Source organism: Ictalurus punctatus, chromosome 12 (assembly GCF_001660625.3).
Source record: "Ictalurus punctatus breed USDA103 chromosome 12, Coco_2.0, whole genome shotgun sequence".
NCBI classification, from domain to species: Eukaryota; Metazoa; Chordata; class Actinopteri; order Siluriformes; family Ictaluridae; genus Ictalurus; species Ictalurus punctatus.
The window spans coordinates 1,033,183-1,054,598 of NC_030427.2; the positions used below are offsets into that span (position 1 = coordinate 1,033,183).

A 21,416-nucleotide genomic window follows, 5' to 3' on the forward strand; every position below is an offset into this window, starting at 1 on the left:
CCGATCTAAAGGCGTTCCGGCTCAGAAATACTGGTGGATACTCTGAGCAAGGTCATATTTGAGTTTGATTAACATATTAATAAGACCTACATGAATTATTCCTGTGATGTACAGAGAGAAATGATGTATAATCGTCGTCCCCTGTCTTCATCTTTGCTCGTAAAAATGATCCGTTACAGTGATTTTATCACATTAGTGAATTTGGGCTAAAATCAGCGGAATTACGTCACGAACCAAAACTTATGACACAAAAGCTACAAGTCAACAAAGTCCGGTTTCATCACATAGAAAATAACGTGAAGGAATTCTGTTTAGCGTTGACCACATGAGTGCCGCCATGTCATTGTGATCTCAGGTATGTGTACGTGTGTGTGTGAGAGCTCTCAGGACTGTTCTATCGCACGTCTCCATGAGGGACGTTGTGGGTTTACGAGTTTCAGTACAACGGTTTGCAGCATAAGAGAGTAAACAAAAGGCAAATTCAGTAGTTTGACTGCTTCAGAGTGGTTAATTTGATTCTTGAGAACAAAATGATGCTGATGAAGAGAGAGGTTTATTTGTACGTCTCAGACGTTGGCAGGAGGTGTGAGGTAGCCTCTGGTGCTCTGTGAGCTCTGAGGGACTCTGTAGGGATTGTCTCGGGGAGCAGCGTACTCTGCCATGTTGGGTAAACCAGACAGCACACAGCAGCTCAGAGCATGGCGAGAAATCCCCATGTTTTTGACTGCATGCCATTCAGAAGTCTGCTTATCATAACACTCCACTTCATCCATGATGGTAGTGCCGTTCTCTCCTCCAGCAACGAACAGGAGATCGTCCAGCACCTCAATGCCGAAGTTGCTGCGCTTGTTGTTCATGGCTGGACCTTGTGTCCACACGTTGGTCTGAGGATTATACACCTCTACATTGCTTATTTGATTAACACCATCATTTCCCCCAACAGCGTAAACCCATCCTCCGTACGCAACCACGCCCAGTCCACGCCTTCTGATCATCATGGGGGTGATGAGGGTCCACGCTCCCGTCTGAGGACTGTAATACTCCCCCGTGAACAAACACCCGTTCCCGTCAAACCCTCCACATATGTACACTTTGCCATTCAGTACTGTAGCGCTAGAGTCGCCCCTTCGTTCGTGCATCGGCGCGATCATGCACCACCGATCATTCTCAGGTTCATATCGCTCCACCGTCCTCACCTGTCTGATGCCATCAAATCCTCCCATCGCATAGATACGACTGTCCAGCACACACACGCTCACGTCACACCGGCAAGAGTGCATGGGGTTCACCTGAGCCCAGGTTCTGGTGATGGGGTCAAACCTTCTCACACTGTTGAGGAAATCCACACTGTCAAATCCTCCGATGCAGTACACGAAGCCGTTCAGATACACCGTCCCATGATAGGCTCGTGGACTCTCGTCGTCGCATGTGACATTGACCCAACGCGCCGCTCGCGTATCGTATGCTTCTATGGTATTGAGATTCTTGTGGCCATAGCCACCGATGGCCAGCAGAACGGCGCTGGGCAGGCGGAGTCTCTGGAGATCAGAGCTGAGAGGAAGGCTCGGGTTGAGGTCATCGATGCCCATCAGAACGCTGGTGACGATCGGCTTACATGTCATGTCGTCCATCACTAAAACGTTGTTGCTCACATTGTTCATAAGGTAATCGTGTGTCAGTAGCCCCAGACGCACCTTAGGCAGTAACACTCCTATGTGCGCTTTCCGTTTCCATGGCGCATGTTTGATCCACTGTAAGATGGCTTCAAACACCACGCTCTCCTGTTTCACGTTCAGTTCGTCCTTCTCGATTATCTCGCTCAGCTGCTCGACTGTCAGATCCAGGAACTCCTCAGAGAGGCGCACCATCTCCTCAAAGTTGTGCAAGATAAACCGGAAGGCCTGCTGCTTCAACTTCTCACAGAAGTAGGAGTGAGCTAAATGCCAGATCTTAACGCAGTTCTCGGGACACAGCTGAGCCTTCAGGAACGTGCAGCAGTCGTTCACCAGGCTGTTCACCAACAGACAATCAGCAGCGATCAGCAGCTTACACACGTTTTTCTCTGTGATGTTAACACGTCTTATATACGCGTACTCCACGATCAGCTCCATTATCTTGGCGGAAACGTTAGGGATGCTGTACCTAAGCTTATCAGGAGGGTACCCGCCGTTGGTGAAGAGAGCCATGAAGTATGGGCTGCAGCCGCACAGGATGTTCTTGTGCACGTGGAATTCGGCGCCGTCCACCACGATGACTGCGTCACAGAGCTGCTTCTCTAACCGCAGCTCATTGATGATGTTGCAGGACATCCCGTCTACCTTCCTCTCCATTCCCTTCTCTTCTTCCTGTTTACTCATGTTCTATCCAGTGTTTGTATGCAGGTCAGAGCTACTGAATGTACAGCTTTCCTCTGAATGTGGATTGTCTTGATGCAGATCAGCTTTTATTCTCAGGAATGTTCTGATTCCACATTTCAGAATAATAACAGCTCATGATTCCAAGGTTCCAATTCTAATTCTGTAACCACGGATACATACAGGATGCAGCGAACCTGACAGAAACCTGCAGTACAGGAGCAGTCTCTGTGAAATGCTTTAAAAACGTCTTTAAATCCTGCGCATGTCCAAAATGCACACGTCTGGTGTAAAGAACTGTTTATTTTCCTAAAAAAAGAAAAAAAAGAAACTCCCAGGTTGAATTTCCCAAATAGAATTAATCCTACATTAAAATGATTAAATATTGATGATGAAATAGTTAATAATGGCTGTATATTTTTTATTTATTTGTTTGTTTAATAGCTTTATAGATAGATAGATAGATAGATAGATAGATAGATAGATAGATAGATAGATAGAGAGATGTTTATACAGATAAACATTACCTTTCCAGCTTTTTGGTGAGAAAAGTAATTAAACTTGTCCACTTTTAGTAACCTTTTTAAAACATTTAGGTGTTTTACACCAGAAATAAATTCTGCACTGATGACCTCTGCTATAAGTTTTGACGCCATGACATTTTAAATGAAATGCTAATTATGTTCTTTACTTAGTGTGGCCTACGTAGGTTTTATTACAGATATTATTTTATTACAAAAAGTGTCATATGATATTTTATATCATTACACTACACACTCTAAATAACACTTTTTTTCCTGCTATAGACAGAATTAAGGATGAAGATTTCTAACGTTATATTTCTAACAAGAATAAATATTAAATAAATAAATACCAGTTCAATAGTTTAATCTTTTTAACTGACTACACTTTGATCCGTGACTATGATTTTTGTATATGCCCTAATAAACATGCTGATCTCATGCGATTGTGTCCTGTCTCTTCACCTCTAAATCACACACACACACACACACACACACACACACACACACACACACACACACACACACACACACACACACACACACACACACACACACACACACACACACACACACGAGAGAGAGAACAGCTTGTTCATATAAGAAAACAAAAATATGCAACAGGTATGCAATGTTAATTCCCCATTCCACCACAGTCCTTCTGCAGACTTCCGCTAAACCAACTCCCCACCTGCTACAATAATGAACAGTATTACATACTTGACATACCTGGAATACCTGAGCTAATGGGACAATACTGTACAGCCTATTCATCCCAATCACTAGTTGTGACTCATTGTGAATTTTCATGACCTGGTCATTTCAAATTTTAAATAAAAAAACCTCAGAAAAAAATGGTCAGACTTTTCGACCCCACTGTATATGTTTATGTAGGACATTTAGACAAGTGTACATTTTTAATCTTAATGCCTGTAAACTTAGTAAGTTCACGGCAACTCTTTCAACACTGTCAAATACAACATTCATTCTAAATTGTGCAGTTTTGCTAATAAATTAAAACAATTTATGAATCAAAACAGGGTTGAAAGCTTAAAGAGAATTAAAGCCCCACACCTGAGATTATCTAAATAATTTGCTTAATGCGAATTCTAATTATTTTTTATTATTTTGAGACCATAATTTCAGAGCAGATCAAATTAAAACAAAGCATCTAAGGGAGGTCAAGAAATGTGGAAGCACATGTGACACTACTATGTAACTTTTATTTATGGATAATGTTATTTTATGATTCCCCTCAAAACTTGAATTCCCTATTTATACTTCTTAAACCATTTCCGGGTTTACATATATGCTCAACGTAATGTCATTTTATGGTTTAAAACCGGTGTCTTACCATAAACTTCTCCCCCTCTCATTAAGTCCCACGGGAGTCCATGTTCTTAATCTGTGTATCCATTTAAACAAATGCAGTGTTAGATTCCAACCCTGAGATTGTCAATTGGTTTATCCAGTGTTCTTTAAAATGATGAATCAGTTTTGTATTTATGGTGTTATTCTTGATGTGTAAATGTTGTTTTAACCTTGCCGCTAGTGTGTTTTTAGTTTCCCCCAATATAGCGTTTCCGACAATATGCACATGTTATACAGTACACTATATTGCTTGTGTTCAAGTATAGACTTTGCGTTATGGGTGTACCTAAAATCTATTTTATTTTTCTATGGTATGCTTGCCACGGAGACTGCTGCCGGAGAGTTTTAGAGCTGAATCTGGAACGGACCAAGATATCCTTAATGTTTTTGTTTTTTCTGTACGTCGAAATGACTTTGAATTTTTGTAAAACCGTTAGTTGGTGTTGAGTGCATTCAAAATTGTTTTTAACTTTTTTATTTAAAGGCTAGTGTTTGTTGATTGTAGGTAGTTATTAACAGGATGACCTGTTGGGGGTTTGGCAGCAGGGTGTCTGGAGGTGGAGTCTTTATTTCCCTCAGTGTTGTGGCTTTGATTTGTCTTAAAAAATCTGCGACTATAGCCTCTATATCTAAGGGCTTTAAACAGTAGTGTCATGGAAGTCGTTCTCATCCGTACAGATGCGGTGGAAACATTAACTGGGACTTGACTATCCCTTTGAACGTATGCTTTTGATGAAAACTCGATTTGTGTAAAAGACTATGCGTGTCTGTTTTTTTGAAGTACACTTTAGTCTTGAGTGCCCTGGACTGTTCAACAGGTTCACCCAAGAAAACCATAGTGTCTAGAAACTGAATGGATTGTCTATTAGCGTTGTGTTTTATTGTGATGTTTGGATGATGTGTGTTTGCAAGTATGATGAATCGAACGAATTCCTCCATTCCGTGCTGCCAAACCCCAAAGATGTCATCCAGGTATCTGTAGTAAACTAGGCGCTTAAATTTGCATCTGTCTAGAAGGGATGTTTCCCATTCTGCCATGTATATGTTTGCGTATGCTGGTGCAAATTTTTTGCCCATTGCTGTACCTTGGACCTCCAAGTAAAATTGTGAGTCAAATTCAAAGTCATTCCGCATTAGGCCTATTTCTAAGAGTTGTAAAATGTATTTATCCGGTCTGTATGGATCCGGGTGATTTCTGAAAACTTTTTGAACAGCTTTCAGTCCTAAGTCTGTTGATATATTTGTGTATAGGCTGTTTATGTCAATTGTAAAGAGAAATGAATCGTTGAGATGCTGATGTTTTGTATTTTGGCAATAAAGTCATATGTGTCCTTTATGTAGCTTTGAGGTGTTTGTGACAACGGATTTAAAAAAAAAACTATCAATGTATTGGGCCATGCGATAGGACTCACTTCCGCAGTCCGACACTATCGGGCGGCCCCAGGGGATCTTGCCTGGGATGGTCCATGTTTCTGGTGCAGCATGTATTTTCAGTAATAGATAGAACAGTCTAGGCCTGGGAACATCTGGACCCATTAAATAATGTTTCTGTTTTAGATTGATATATTTTTCCTGATGTAAACTATTCAGGACGTTTTGTATAATTAATTTAGTCTCGGCTTGTAGTGAGCGATTCAAAGGTATGTAATGGTCGGTGTTATTCAGTTGTCTTTTAGCCTCGAACATGTATTGAGCTTTGTCCAAAATGACAATCTGTTTAGTTCCCACAATGGACTACCGTGTGACATAATGTATTTATTCAACACCTCCAAATTCTGCTGCTCCTGTGGAGGTAGGGATTCTGAAAATTGAATAATGGGTGTGTGAATTGTGGCATTTGGGAATATAAAATTTGATTGGGCAGTTCTCCAAAGGCACTGCAGTTGTTTCATGGCCGTTTTGTACGGATGTTGTCCCCTGTTATTTAAACCCCCGGACAGAATTACCTTATGTACAAGTGGATGTGTTTTTTGTTTCTGCAGAATTTTGGCCATGTGTAGGAAGTTGGCCCCCGGAAAGCTGTCGACTTGTATGTTTGGACTTTTGATTTTAGGGATCCGACTGAGATTGGAGTCCCCGATGAAAATTACAGGTTTGAAAATGATGGACCAATCTACCGCTTTTCTATCCTTGTTGATATGTCTGTTTGGTTTATGGTCTAGATCAATGATATCTAAGAGCCCATCGTCTGTGGGGTCCGAGGATACTCTACCAGATTTTGCCACTGTGATGTGTTCAGGAGGGGCGGCTTAGGGTTAGGGGGTGTTGTGGATAAAAATGTCATAAAATAAACATGAGGGAGACCTAGTATCAAGTAAAGGGGAGAAGAAGAAAAGACGGGCACCAAGACACACAGAAGCGGTGTGAGGCGGATATTGACTGATATTGAATTGGATTCACACTTTAAAGATCTTAGGTCTTTAAGAGTAATACACTATGGTTTATTAGTCAAAAAGTAGTATACGAGCTGAGGAGTGCTAGCTAACACACACACACACACACACACTCGTACAGTCAAGGGCGGGCATGTAGACATACACACACACACTCTCTCTCGCACACATAACATTATAACTTTATAAGAATAATAAAAAGGAGTATTAAGGTAATATCATAATAATAGAATACTCTTTATTAAAAAAAAGAATAATAGGATATGTAGGACAGTAGAAGGGTAATATAATGATATGAAGTAGGAAGTACAGTAAACCGTTTTTCAAGCAGTATAACTATATATAAAATAGAGATATAGAGCAAATATGAAAATAAATTATAAACTAGAAATGCAGGCTCGCAAGGAAGGCCTTAATGTTAAGAGAGAACCATGAGGAGCCATTTATAAGGGTGGCTGAGTCAAGCTGCCCCCCCGGTGAGATAATAGTAAGACCAAGGTCACTCTAGATTGTTTTGTCTCTCCACTTTTTGATTCTACGGGTAATTCAAATCCCTTGGTTTTGATTCTCTGGGTTAGTCGAAATCCCTTGGTTCTGATTCTCTGGGTTAGTCGAAATCCCTTGGTTTTGATTCTATGTGTAATTTGAAAACCCCTGGTTTTGATTCTATGTGTAAGTGGAATAGCCCTTTTCTTGAACATACCAGTAAGGTAGATGAGCTCTTTGTTTTAACCCTATTGGTAGTGATATCATAGTCTTCTTGAAACATATGGGTTATTTACTGGGTAAATACAGTATAAATACTGGAGCTTAGGCTCAGGGTATCAGATCACTTCTGAGAATTCTCATCGGTGTGGATCTCGTGTGTTGGAACGGAACAATAAATCTAGGACCCTTGCTTCTTCTCACTCACGGCTGGTGTCTTTTTTTCTATCTCCAACTGGGCTCAGAGGTAGATGTAAGTATTGGCTTCTATGTTGAATTTTAAGTGTTTTGGGGTAATAGGCAAAATTTGAGCCAACAGGGGGTTAGGGGTTAGGTTTTTTGAATTGCTTATTTCTTAAATAAAATCCCAGATTCGGGTTTATTGCATATCTAATTCTTCCTTCTCTTTTTTCATCCATCATACTTTCAGGGTTTTATCCTGTCTTTATGTGTGAAGAATGGTCTGTGTATCTATCCTGTCCTGGTTTAAAAATGGACTAGTTGGTTTTTAATGGACTATGTATCTATCCTTTTCTGATAAATTGGACTATTTAGGGTTAGGGTAAGGCTTAGGCTAAGGAATGAAGTTAAAGGATGGGGAGATGGTTAGGCTTAGGGTTGGGGTCAGGCATAGGGTTCAAGGTTATGGTTGGGGTTAGGGTCAGTGAAGGGGTTCAAAGGTTATGGTTAGGGTCAGCGATCGGGTTCAAAGGTTATGGTTGGGGTCAGCGATCGGGTTCAAAGGTTGGGGTCAGGCATAACTAAAAAAAAAAAAAAAAAACTAAAAACCAAAAGTTGGGCCTAGTTAGTACTTGGTTGGGAGACTGAATGGGAATACTAGGTGCTATAAGCTTTTTATTTGGAGCCAGAAAAAGAATGATTAAAAAGGATGCCCTTAAACATGAAAACAGGTATGAGTGTCTAAAGGACTTGGAGGGGAATGACTGAAAAGATGAGTTTGATGTACGTTTTCCTCAGTCTTATGATTTAAGAATTGTTACATTTAATGCAAGAGGACTTTTAAACGTAAAAAAAAAAAAAGAAAAAATTGAAAGAAATGTGTAAAAGGGAAGATGTGATTGTATTACAAGAAACTAACTGGAGAGATGGGTATATAAGTGAAATAAGGAAAAGATGGAATGGGGAAATATTTTATAACAATGGCGATGATAAGTTTGGCTGAGGAGTAGCAATTCTAATAAAAGAAAATAGAGACATAAAATGTAAAATAGTGTATAAGGACACATTTGGGAAATGTATGGTGGTAGAGATAGAATATGAAGAGAGGAAAGTGGTGGTGGTCAATGTACATGCACCAACAGGGGAGCAGGAAAAGAGAGAGTATTTTAAGTTTTTAAGGGATCAATCAAGTTATTATAATGTGGGATTTTAATACAGTGTTTAGTAAATTGGATATGGCTGAGGGAATGGTTTTTAAAAAAATGACACCGGAAAAAAAGAGCTAAAATCATTGATGGATGAAAATAACATGATTGACATATGGAGAGAAAGGAATGAAAAGAAAAAAGAATACTCAAGGAGGCAGATAGTCGGGAATTTTATGTGCAAAACAAGAATAGACTTTGTTTTATGTACAAGGAACATAGAAGGTTTTATAGAAGGGATGAGGTATGAAGAAACAAGTGATCATAAGCCACTTTTTATGCAAATAGACTGGAGTACAGTGAAAAGAGGGCCATGGGTATGGGTCTTAAACACAGCACTTTTAAAGAATGAAGAATATGTTGAAAAGATAAAAGATATCATTGAAAACAAAAAAGAAAATGGAATGTATGTGGAAGATAAAAGAATATGGTGGGAAAATGTGAAGAATACAGTGAAAAAATTTACAATAAAATATTGCGGACAAATACAGAAAAGCAAAAAGAATAAGGAAAGAGAAACAAGGGAACGATGGGGAAAAGAATTAAATGAGAAAGAAAAAGATATACAAAAATTAAAAGTAATAGAGGAAGAACTGAAAGAAATGTTAGAAAATAAAATATCAAGGTGCGAGGCTGCGAAGTAAAGCAAAGTAGATGGTGGAAGGAGAAAAGTGCACAAATTTTTTTTTTTTCGATCTGGAAAGGAGAAAAGGGAAAGCTGAAACAATAAAAGGAGAAAATGGAGAAGTAGTAGAAAAAAAGTTAGGAAATTCTGAAAGAAATAAAAGCATATTATGAAATCTATTTAATTCAGAGGCAGTAAAAGAAGAAGAAAAAGCATCATTATTTAAGCAAATAAAAAAAGTAGGAGAGGAAGATAAAGAATGTGATCAAGACATAAGAGAGGAAGAGATTGAAAAAGCTACAACCGAATTAAATAGAAAGAAAAGTTCAGGGATAGATGGTTTGGGGAGTGAGTTTTATATCGTTTTTAAGGATTTTTTTAACTAGCACCTTGAAAGAAGTATATGATGAGGTTTTTAAGAAAGGAGAGATGAGCCAAAGAATGGGAATGGGGTTGATCAAGTTGATATATAAAAGAAAAGGAGAAAGGGAAGACCTAAATAACTACAGACCGATTACAATGCTCAACACTGATTTAAAGATTTTAGCAAAAATTTTAGCCAACAGATTAAAAGAAGTAATGCCAAGCATAATTAAAACAAATCAAGTGTACGGGGTAAAAGGAAAAGACATAGCAGACACAACATTAAGCATACAAGATATGATCAGATACATGAAAACCAAAAACAAAGAAGGCTATGTAATTAGTTTAGATTTTGAAAAAGCTTTTGACAGGGTAGAACATGATTATTTATTTGGAATTTTAAAGAGTTTTGGTTTCTGAAAAAATTTTATTGAATGGATTAAGATTTTATATAGAGGTGCAATAACGAGAATAAAATGTAATGGGTTTTTAACACAGTGGTTTAAAATAAAAAAGATCCATAAGACAAGGATGTCCACTATCAGCTCTTTTATATTCACTCGTATCAGAACCACTAGGACTAGCCATAAAGCAAAAAGAAAAAATAAAAGGAATAGGTGTTGAAGGAAGTAAAGAAAAGGACAAAATATTCCAATATGCGGATGATACCACAGTGATAGTAAAAGAAATGGAGAGTGTTTAAGTCATGGAAATTGTACAGATGTTTTGTAAGGGCTCAGGAGGTAAGGTAAATGAAGAAAAAACAGTGTATATGAGATTTGGATGGGTTACAGATTTAACAAATCCTTTTACTTTCAAAGAAACAAAAGAAATAAAAGATCTTAGGTGTTTTAATTGGGGAAAGCAGTGCTGCAGTGCGCCTCGTCTTCAACCAGCCCAAGAGAACCCATGTCACACCCCTCTTCATCTCCCTCCACTGGCTTCCTGTAGGCCTTGATGCTCACCTACAAGACCTTGTCAGGAACAGCACCCTCCTACCTCAACTCTCTCCTGAAGGCCTACATTCCCTCTCGCAATCTTTAGCAGTTAGCAGACGTTTAGCAGTTCCAACTCAGCGTGGTGCAAGGTCCCTTTCCAGAACCTTCACACTAACTGTTCCTCAGTGGTGGAATGCACTTCCAATCTCAATCTGGACCGCAGAATCTCTCACGATCTTCAAAAAACAGCTAAAGTCCCACCTCTTCCGTGAACACCTAACCAACTCATAATTTAAATAAAATAAATAAATAAATAAAAATAATAATTGCACTTACACCTCTACTCTGCACTTTGCTTCTTCTGGAATTCAATTAATAGATCTTGTACAGTAGCACTTCTTGTATTGTTCTCTGCTTGATATATCGCTTTGCTTGTATTTTTCTCATTTGTAAGTCGCATAGGATAAAAGCGTCTGCTAAGTGAATAAATGTAAATGTAAATGTAATGAAACCATGTGGGAAGACATATTAGGAGGTATTGAAAGAAGACTGAATCTTTGGAAACTGAGGACTCTTAATTTAAAAGGGAAGGTTTTAATCTTAAATGTGTTGATGGTGTCCAAGTTATGGTATACCTTACATGTGTCATCTATGCCGTTGTGGGCAGAACGAAAGCTGAAGGAATGCTTTTTAGATTTTGTATGGGACAGAAAGCCACCAAGAATCGCGTACAATACTTTAATAGGTGCAGTGGGGGGGGTGGCTGGGTTTAATGGATGCTGAGCAAAGGAAAAACAGTTTGAGATTGAAAATAATAAAAAAGTATATGGATGATGAAAATAAAGCAGCATGGAAAAAACAATGGAATATTTTATAAACAAATGTGTGAATTTTAATTGGGGAGATAATATTTTATGGATGAAAACAAACAACTGGATGATGGAAGGGTTACCAGATTTTTATAAGGAAATGATGAGCGCCTGGTGGAAATTTTTAACCAATGTACATTTTAATCCCTAAGGCAGAGAGAACATTTTAAATCAGCCTTTATTCTTAAACAGCAGCATTTTAAATCAAGGAAAAGAGTTTTTTTTTAAGAAATGGTGGGAGGTGGGAATCACAAGGGTTAGAGATGTTTTATATGAATTTAAAGAAGGGTTTTTTACCTGTACAGTGTACAGTAGATGCAATGGAGGAGGCGAAAGAGGATTTTAGCAGACAATAAATAATAAACAAGTATGATGTCATCAAAAAAGCAATACCCAAAGAGTGGATAAAGAGAATTGAAAACATGGAGGAGGGGGAACAGGAAGAGAGGTCTATGTGAAGGTGGGAGAAAAACTGGCTGCTTTTAAAGAATGTACAGTGAAAATGTTTTATAGCCTTTTTAGAGATGGAGTTTTTAAAAAAACCTACTGTAAATGAGTAGTGGCAACAGAAATTCAATGACCTTAAAGAAGAAAGCATATGGAATAACATGAAAGGGACGATCACAGAAACAAAATTAGAGAACCTAGAGTATTTTATCAGACATAAAGTCATATTTAAGGACATCCTACTGAACAAAATAGGAATGGAGCAAAGTGCAGTATGTAAAGTATGTAATGATGATGAAGGGTTTTTACATTTGTTTTTACACTGCAAAGAGTTGAAAGATTTTAATGCGAAATGTAAGAAAATAATTGAACAACTGAGAGGGGAAAAAAATGAGAAAGACACGGAATGGAATAAAATCATCATGTTAGGAGTGGATAAAAAGTGTAAAAACAATAAACTTATCAATCTGCTCGTGCTGTTAAAAAGTGCAATATGGGAGAGAAGAGTTGTGGCAAAAAGAGGAAAAAATTGTAATGGATGTAGAGCGTGTTTTTAAAAGAAAAGTGGAAAGACATATAGAATGTTTGTTTTTCTATTTTAAACAAGAAGATAAAATGGATGAATTTTATAATGTTTTTACGCCAGACATATGTAAAATGTTTAATGATTTACAATGGAAAGTGCCAGGACAACAAGGGTAATTTTATCATATTAGGAATATAAGAGTTATTTATTTTTTATGCACTGACTGTGTTTTAAACTGATATTACAATGGATGTAAATAATAAATGTTTATGAAGTTAGGATTTATTGTTAAAAAATAATGTACATTCAGATATATTTTAATGTGAAAAATTATTTATGCTGTAATATGTTTTTATTGGAATTTTTGAATACTTTTAATAAAAAAATTAATAAATAAAAGCCTGATCTCATCTGACCTCAGAAGCAAAGCAAAGTTGGGCCTGGTTAGTACTTGGTTGGGAGACTGAATGGGAATACTAGCTCCTGTAAGCTTTTCATTTGGATAAGTGTTTTAAGCACTTTACCTTCTTCTGACATTGAAGAATATTCATTACTACACCAATGCAGCATCCAATTCTGACAGTTATCTCCCATACATGAGAGATTAACTCTAGTGCTACCTAGAACAACCTCCTAGAACTGGTCAACTTTATTAAAATCCGGTGGAATTGGGCAATTTTCATGTTTTTTCAAGCAACAATTTCACAATTGGAAGGTTGTCTTCTTTTTCACCTGGTTATTTATATATAAAAATATAAAGTATTTAGCATGTTTGTATTTAGGTACTTCTGTTTCTAAATAAATAAGCATTATGTCATCAAATCACAAGTCTGTTTTGATTTAATGGTCAGAAGCTGTACTAAATGACAAATAACCTAAAATCACAAACATGATACTTGTAAATAAAATCATTTCATATATGCAATTTATTAGATCCTTAAAGTAAAAAGACAGCTAAATAGTGAAAAACATAATAATTGTTGGATTTATACAAATGAATGACAATAACTTGCTAATAGTCCATCACCTGAATCTTTCTAATTGGCATGTGCTCCAGTCAGTGTTGTTCATGGGGAATTTATTCTACAACTTCTACAGTTGTACAGTTGTAGTGAACTTCTACAGTGAAAAAACCCAAGACTTTAAAAAACAGTTAATAAAGCTGAGGCTCGAAGGCGGGTCGCTGTCATAGAAAGTCTGCTGTTACCGCTGCAAGTACCAGAAGTCACTGACTGCAAAACTGTGTTTACAAGAAGAGTCACTGCAGTCATCAAAGTCGATGGGATAGAGATCTGCTGGGCTAGCGGTGTGGATGAAAGGGCTCTTGCTTCATTTTGTGCTTATTTTGTCTTCAGTTCAACATATCCATCTCATTTGAAGAACACTCTTCAAGAAACAGATTTTTCTTCAGCAATATGTTTTGAAACTTACTGTGGATGGTGACAAGCCTCTACCTACTCCAGTTACCAGAGTAATCAACCTCTTACAGTAATATCTGCCAAAAATGCCTCGCCTATTCTGGTGTCCTAAATGCTCTCGGAGAACAATTATCAAATTAATCCAGCACATTGGTCTCATTCATGCACATGAGGCAAATTTTTCAATAACTTGTGGTCTTAATGACTGTCAGAGGACCTTTTCAAAGTATGAGTCCTTTAGATGTCATATTTACCAAAAGCATAAACACACTGTGTTACAACGGACTATGGCTGATGATCCTCAGCATCTGCTTGAGGAAGTTGAAGAAGAATGTTATAATGACGATGGTGCTTTTGAAGTTTGCAATCCCCTTGGGTCTAAACATAACAAGCAAAAACTGTGTGCAATCTACTATACAATTGGAAATATGGGTACAAAGTATTGCTCTCAGTTAAAACATTCATTTAGCTTTACTTCCTTTTGTTATCATTATTATTCATACTGTGTGAAATGTCAGGATGAGTGGACTGTCCTCTCACCAGGTGAGAAGGTTGATTACCAGGCACTAGATATATACAATGTTGTTGACAAATTACTTATTAGCACTAGGTATTCTTGCTGAAGATAAAACAGCCCCACTTTATATTGATTTTACTCCTCACCCTTTAATCTATCTTTCTTCTTCTCATTATTATTATTATTATTATTATTATTATTATTATTATTATAGTAGTAGTAGTAGCCTAGTAGTATTCATCTTAGCATAGGATTAGGAAGTGATTTCTAAAAACTGTCAATCACACCTTCATGCTAACTTCATGCTAACCCCCCCCCCGTAGATACTTACAGGGATCCTCAACTTTAAGTCTTTTTATTGCAAAAGCAGCTGCTAAAATAATTTTGTGCAGATGGAAAAAAAAAACGTATTAGGCTAAGCAAATGTTCTGAGTTTTTTTTCCCTAGCAGTTTTTGTCATGTATATGTATTTCATCAGCACTGCTACGAGTTTCTTTTTTTCCCCCCCGGTAACAATAATATAGCCTTCTTCTGTTTACTCAGAAAGACTATAACTTTATTTACAGTTCCTCTCCTTAACTTCAGTCACTTCCTCACTGAAACCTATAATCAGAATAACTCCAAAGCTCAGGTCTAAGCCTAAGTCTCCACTCTAAATCATGTGTCTAGAACACAGGCTCTGAACTCTTATCTAACACATTTGGTGTTTTATCTGCTCTAAAGCACCCACCTCAGCTCGTGCAGGCCGCTTAATTAGCTGATGACTTGAATCAGGTGAGTTTGGTGCAGGTTCTAATTGGACATCCTCAGGAGTGTAAAGAAGCCTCTCTAATATCTTTCTTACCGGTTCAACTCCAACTTCAGCACCACCCCAAGAAAGCACTGCATGTTAGTAATGTTCTGGGTCAGTATCTAAACTGATAGTCTATTCACACACACTAGCACTACTACACTTCACATCCAGTATTTCCTTCTCTAATGTAGTGGGTTCATTGGTAACAGGTTTGTCTGATTAGTATTCTGGAGAAGGTTAACAATGTCGGTGTGTTGGTTCGGAGTTGTAGTTTGTGTTTGCCATGTTTGTAGTCTGAGATGCATTCTGGGAAACGGAGTCGCTGGTTTGCTGTGACATGACAATGGCACTTGAGAGTTTACTGTTCAAGACTCAGAATTACTATACATTACTATAATTAGCATCAAGCTGCACATGACATTTTATGAAAGTATTACTATGTTTTTTCTCATTTACCGGTACCTCATACAGTCAAAAGGTTATTGAATTTTAATTATTTTTCTTAAAAATAAAATAAAAAAATGTAAAAACTGAGTTGTGTCGTGGAAATTAGACAACACTTGCAGACTCGTCCTCTGAGGTGAAAAAGGTTTATTACAGAAAGATGGTTAATACAGCATAGAAGAAGTATCCCAGAAGACAAAACAATTTACATGATCATCCTGTTTACAACGTTTCAGCCAGGCTCTTAATGCATGCTGTTACCTTCTTGAGCATCAGTGAATGTTTGCACCTTTTGGAATAGCCGTGTACGAGTCCTTCGATTGTCCTCAGTGTGAAAAGATGGATCGGAACATCATATAACCGCTACTGGAAAGGGCTAAAATATGCAGGAAAAGCAAAGTATGTGAAGGACTTGGAGGATTTTTCTGAAGAACAGTGGGCAGTTTAACTGCTCAGGAGAAACAAGGGACTCATGAACAACTATCATAACACATAAAAAGAGTCGTGGATCATTCAGGTAACGACACACAATATTAAGAATCAAACGTGTGTAAACTTTTGAATGGGGGTAATTTTGATTAATTCAGCTATTATCTTGTGGACTATATGTAAACATCTGTTATGTGAAATAGCTTATTCATGGCGGTACTAAATAAGAAACTTAGGATTTTTATGATCAGTCTTATTTTGTTAAGAGTATTAAGATTTTGTAGATTCTGCAAGGGGTATGTAAACTTCCGACCGCAACTGTATAGCCACCCAGCTACACACACACACACACAAACACACACACACACAAAAAAAAAAATTCAACCATTTAAAAACAGCAAGGACTTTTATAGACAATCAAAAATAGACTATAATATGAACATTTTAACAAATTAACAAAGACACCACAGTTAAAAAACTCTAAATACCTTCTTTTTGCAAAACTTTTCAAAAGTCTTCTCTTGCACCCGCACTCTCGATCTGATGCCAGCTGGAGCCACCTCTTCATGGTCCCCTCAACCTCCATCTCTGCAGCTTTAGCCGTGAAGAGGTTTCTATGAACATTGGAAGAAAGCAATACATATCGTAAGGTTATTATGAATCTTAAGCATTAATTAAGTTTATACCATGGTCAGTGTGAATATTGGATTCTGAATGGCTGGAAGGTGTGCATTATAACCGTTTATTGCACAGGTAGTTCCAGTCAGTTTGATCACTGTGAGCATTTCTAAATCAACGCGCAGCCTACATGCACACACAAACACACACACACGCATAGACACTCGAGCATACAGAGACATTCGTGAACATACATTCGTACACACAGACACTTCTTGCCGGCGCTGTCTGCAACTTTAACAAAAAAAATAGCTTTGCTGGTGAAAAGTTACATTATATTTCTCAGCAATGAGGTGGTACCATCACTGTTTGTGAAGTAATTCAACTCTCAGTTTTACTACACTACTGCTGCGCAACACTGACTATGTTTACATGGACAGCAGTAATCTAATTATTGACCTTACTCTGAGTAAGATAATAACGTGATTAAAGTGTTTACATGTGTCGCTTTTAGAATACTCCTGTCATGTTCCCGTTTTACATGTTTTAGAACATAATTTTATAATTTCTGCTGATGAGAAGAGCACATACTTAAACTTTGTTCAGCAGCGTTGAATTGCCCAGCATGGCATTGGTGGTATAGAGGTGAGCATAGCTGCCTTCCAAGCAGTTGACCTGGGTTCAATTCCCGGCCAACGCACGGATTGTAACTTGGAGGTGCTTTATGGTAGTTGGCACAAAAGTAAGGAATCACCTGCCTGAAAATAAATGGGTCAACCTAATGTGCCTTAGGCCTCCCACAACTCTTTCTGCTTCCCACTCGAATTCTTAGTGCTTCTTTGCTGTTTGTAAACACAGAATATCCAATATGACATGAAGTGCATTCACACTTATTTACAGTTAATAAGCTGACTGACATTGCATTGATTCCACAAGGGAGGTATATGCTGGTGTGTATGCACTTAGGTTCACTCTTATGCAATTATTTAAATGTTCATCTGTCAGTCTTGTTCTGAATTAAGATTCGATCACGTTCATATCAGAACACGCTGCTTCACAAAGGTCTGTAGATCCAAATAAAGCAGATGCTTTGAGGGCAGCTTGGTGAATGTTCTTGTAGTTTCCTGGGTCTACAAGTCTCCAGAAATGTTGTGAATGTTGCTGAGATTTCAGCTGGATATGATTTTGGAGATTAATAACCTCCAAGTCCATCTCTACAGCATTGACATTGAACAGTTCAGCCATCTGCTTTGAAATGTGATCCATGTCTATCTCCATGAAAGACTTGGCAACAAATGCCACACATATCTCAAGATTTTCAAAATCACTGAACCTTTCCTCAGATTCCTGCCCAAGCCTGGACAGGAGGTCACAATACTCGAGTACATCCAAAACTTTGGTTGCATTTGCATGGCTTTCTTTCTATCTTTACCAATGAGGGGAAGTGTTGCAATCTTTTGTTTTTCAATTGCTGAAGGTAAGATGACAGTTTTGCTTTAAATACCTTCACAGCACTGATCATATCACATATGGTTTTGTCTTTACCTTGTAACTGAAGATTGAGCTGATTCAGTTTCTCTGTCACATCAGCCAAGAATGCAAGATCAAGCAGCCATCAGACAACAGGTTAGTGTCCTCCCCCCCTTGGTTCCATTAAAGCCTTAATTTCACTCACCAAGGAAATAAAACAGTGACGTACCTTACTCCTACTCAACCATCTGACTTCTGTATGAAGGATCGCCGTACTCTGCAGAAATTTTGAATACAAATTCTTACATTCAGCCATAATCCAGTCCAGACATTCCGTCATCTGCTCCGTGCAGCACTGCTTCATACACGCTGTAGGAGAAAATAAAGACTTCAGATCATCATCACCATCATCACCACCATTATCACCATCACCATCACCATCATCATCGTCCTCATAATCGTCATCATCGTCGTCATTGTCATCATTGCCACCCTCATTGCCGTCATCATCATCGTCACCATCATCGTAATCATAATCCTCATCGTTCTCATCATCGTAATCATAATCACCATCATCGTCATCTTCGTCGTCACCATCATCGTAATCATCATCATCATCATCGTCACCATCATCGCCGTCATATCATCGTCATTGTCATCATCATCACCATCGTTATCATCATCGTCGCCGTCATCATCATCTTCATCGTCATCATCATAATAATCACATCATCAACATTGTCATCATCATGGTCATAGTCATCATCTATCGTCATCATCATCATCGTCACCATCATCGTCATCATGATCATCATCGTCAACATCATCATCGTCATCAACATTGTCACCATGATCATCACACTCCAATGTCTAAAAAAAATAATTTAAAAAAACTCAGAAAACCTCTGAAACCCTCAGAAATGCTAAAAAACTCAAAACCCAAAAAACCCGCCAAAACAGTCCAAAAACCCCTCAAACCCTCCAAAAAAAAAAATAAACCCCTCAAAACCCCAAAAGTTGCAGCTTTATTACAGATGTGTTGAAAATGTTTAATTTCTCAAGGGATTACATTGGAGATCCCCTCATGGTCAAAAGAATAAAGACATGTAGAACTGCAGCACAGTAAACCTTTACTGTGTGTAAAGGCCAAGAAGAAATAAGCAGCTGATATACACATCAGATAAAGTAGTTACTGAAGGAGCCGGGCCAGACTGGGACAGAAATTGGGACAGAAACTGGGTCTCACACCCACCCGGTCCTCCCCATACACAATAATACATGTTTGATGTGAACATTAATAAAGCTATTGACCTGTAGCTGCATGATTTCATGTACAGTGCTGCTGTCACATGATTAGCTGAGTGTATATGGGCCATTGTTCCAGTGATACAATAGGGACTATAATAATTAGAAAATATATTTATAATTAAAATCTACAAGTTAATATAGGAAATTTAAGTAAGACTAGTGAATTTAAATTCAATTTGCATATCCCTCATCAAAAAAAAGTTGAGCAGACACGACAGTACGTTTTTTTATTCATGAACACATATGTACATAAAATTAATCAGATCTCTACACTTAAAGGTCGTAAACCCTGTTACCTCAGTGTCAAGCCTGTTACCCTTGTGTAACCAGTGTTACCTCAGTGTCAAGCCTGTTACCCTTGTGTAAACAGCATTACCTCAGTGTCAACCCTATTACCCTTGTGTTACCCTCATGTCAACTATAAAGTTTGTATCTCCATGTGGTATTCGTGTACTGTGAAGTATCTGGTGTAAATTTTGGGAAAATGAAGAAAACTAAAGTACAAGTTACACTCTAAACACAAGCTCCATTAAATCATCTTCAGAGAAATGCTGTTACTACAGACTTCGTATAGTAACTGATACTCTAGATAAATATCCCCGCTCATGCCAAGGGATCAAGTGGACACACACATTCATGATGAAAAGAGACTTTATTTACAGTTTACATTTTCATATCACTATAATTTGATTAAAACTACACCTCTTATTTAACAGTTCAGATCAGTAGTTCATAGAGTACAGAAGATACCAATAAGGCCACGTTGTGAAGCACACACACATAAAAGGACACATTTTGATATTTTTTAAAATAGTTAGTAAAATTAGAATAATTTTAATTTTTTTTTTTTTTTTTTTGAAATAGCAAGCTTTTTGTGCCAATTGACAGGCGTGTCTGAGTCAGTGAGGGCGGAGCTTAAGTATAATCTGAACTGTATAACATTACCACTAGCTTCTGTTTTTATTTCTTTAGTATTTGTGGGCATAAAAGCCTGCCTATAATTAAACAGTATAATAGTTTAGTAATATCAGCTGTGCTAGCCCGTCACCTACCCACAGCACTAGTTAACATAGCAAACATTAACATTACCTACCCAGCAGTCGCTATACAGCATTAAATAGATGATTAAGCTGAACAAGTGCAAAGAAAAGCTAACGGATGTCACATGATTAAGTTGAAAAAAATTTACATAAGCTCCACCCATACTGAACCAGGAACACCTGTCACATGGCAAATTCAGTATATACGGACTGAGTGCGTGAGAAAGAGAGAGGTAATGCAACACATGTCCAGCAGAGGGAGCTGTTGAACTCTGTGTTTCTCCAGTACACACACCCCAGAGATAAAGAGAAGAGAGATTTTCCTCCCATTAACCACAGCATGAGGTCATTAAATAACTCACACACAGAAATTAAATAAAATGCATTTTTAAATCCAAACCTGTGACTGTATTATAGATCAACGTATGAAATCCAAGTGTCTCATCAACTGCAAGCACGTTTTTTTTTTTTGTTTGTTTGTTTTTTTACAAACATCAGCGACTAGCTTGTAGCCCGTAGCCCGCTAGCATCACCTACCACTAGCCTTGTTTACGTTACACATTTCTCACTTACCGCTGTTCTGTTTAAAAAAAAACAAATATGTCTGCTGTCTCTCCGGTTTTGAATGCAGATGAGGACTCGCTCGAGCTTCACATGGTGCGGCTGGAACTGGAGGATGTGGAGAAGCAGATCCGCGGCCTACTCGATAAGCAGGCCCAGCTGCTGGAGCGACAAACTGCGCTGGAAACATCTTGTGCCTCGGCCCACATATCCAAGGTAAGCACACAGCGTGGTATTTCCACTCCCAGCCCCTCTACGCCGTGTGTTTCTCTGTGCAGGGACCGTGCACCTAGGACTTTCCCAGCCGTGGTCTCCGTCACG

At 38.1% G+C, this 21,416-nt stretch overlaps 1 protein-coding gene and 1 long non-coding RNA gene across 3 annotated transcripts in view; both read right to left on the reverse strand.

Annotated features, from left to right (window-relative positions):
* The window catches only part of LOC128628682 (kelch-like protein 10), a 230,100-nt gene extending 227,323 nt beyond the window's left edge, over window positions 1-2,777 (reverse strand). Inside the window, exon 1 of one of the 2 annotated variants that reach the window (XM_053684358.1) lies at window positions 924-2,776. In XM_053684358.1, the coding sequence (XP_053540333.1) occupies window positions 924-2,357 (1,434 nt within the window). In that variant the 5' untranslated portion in view covers window positions 2,358-2,776. Of the gene's footprint in view, window positions 1-137 lie in introns of those variants that run through there. The other variant, XM_053684357.1, reaches the window with a different exon arrangement.
* Window positions 2,778-17,549: 14,772 nt separating this feature from the next.
* On the reverse strand, window positions 17,550-20,645 carry LOC128634167 (uncharacterized). Its single transcript, XR_008397423.1, has 3 exons — window positions 20,588-20,645; window positions 18,757-19,056; window positions 17,550-18,555 (listed from the first exon to the last, which is right to left on the reverse strand). It is a non-coding gene; the product is annotated as an uncharacterized LOC128634167 (long non-coding RNA).
* Between the last annotated feature and the right edge of the window lie 771 nt (window positions 20,646-21,416).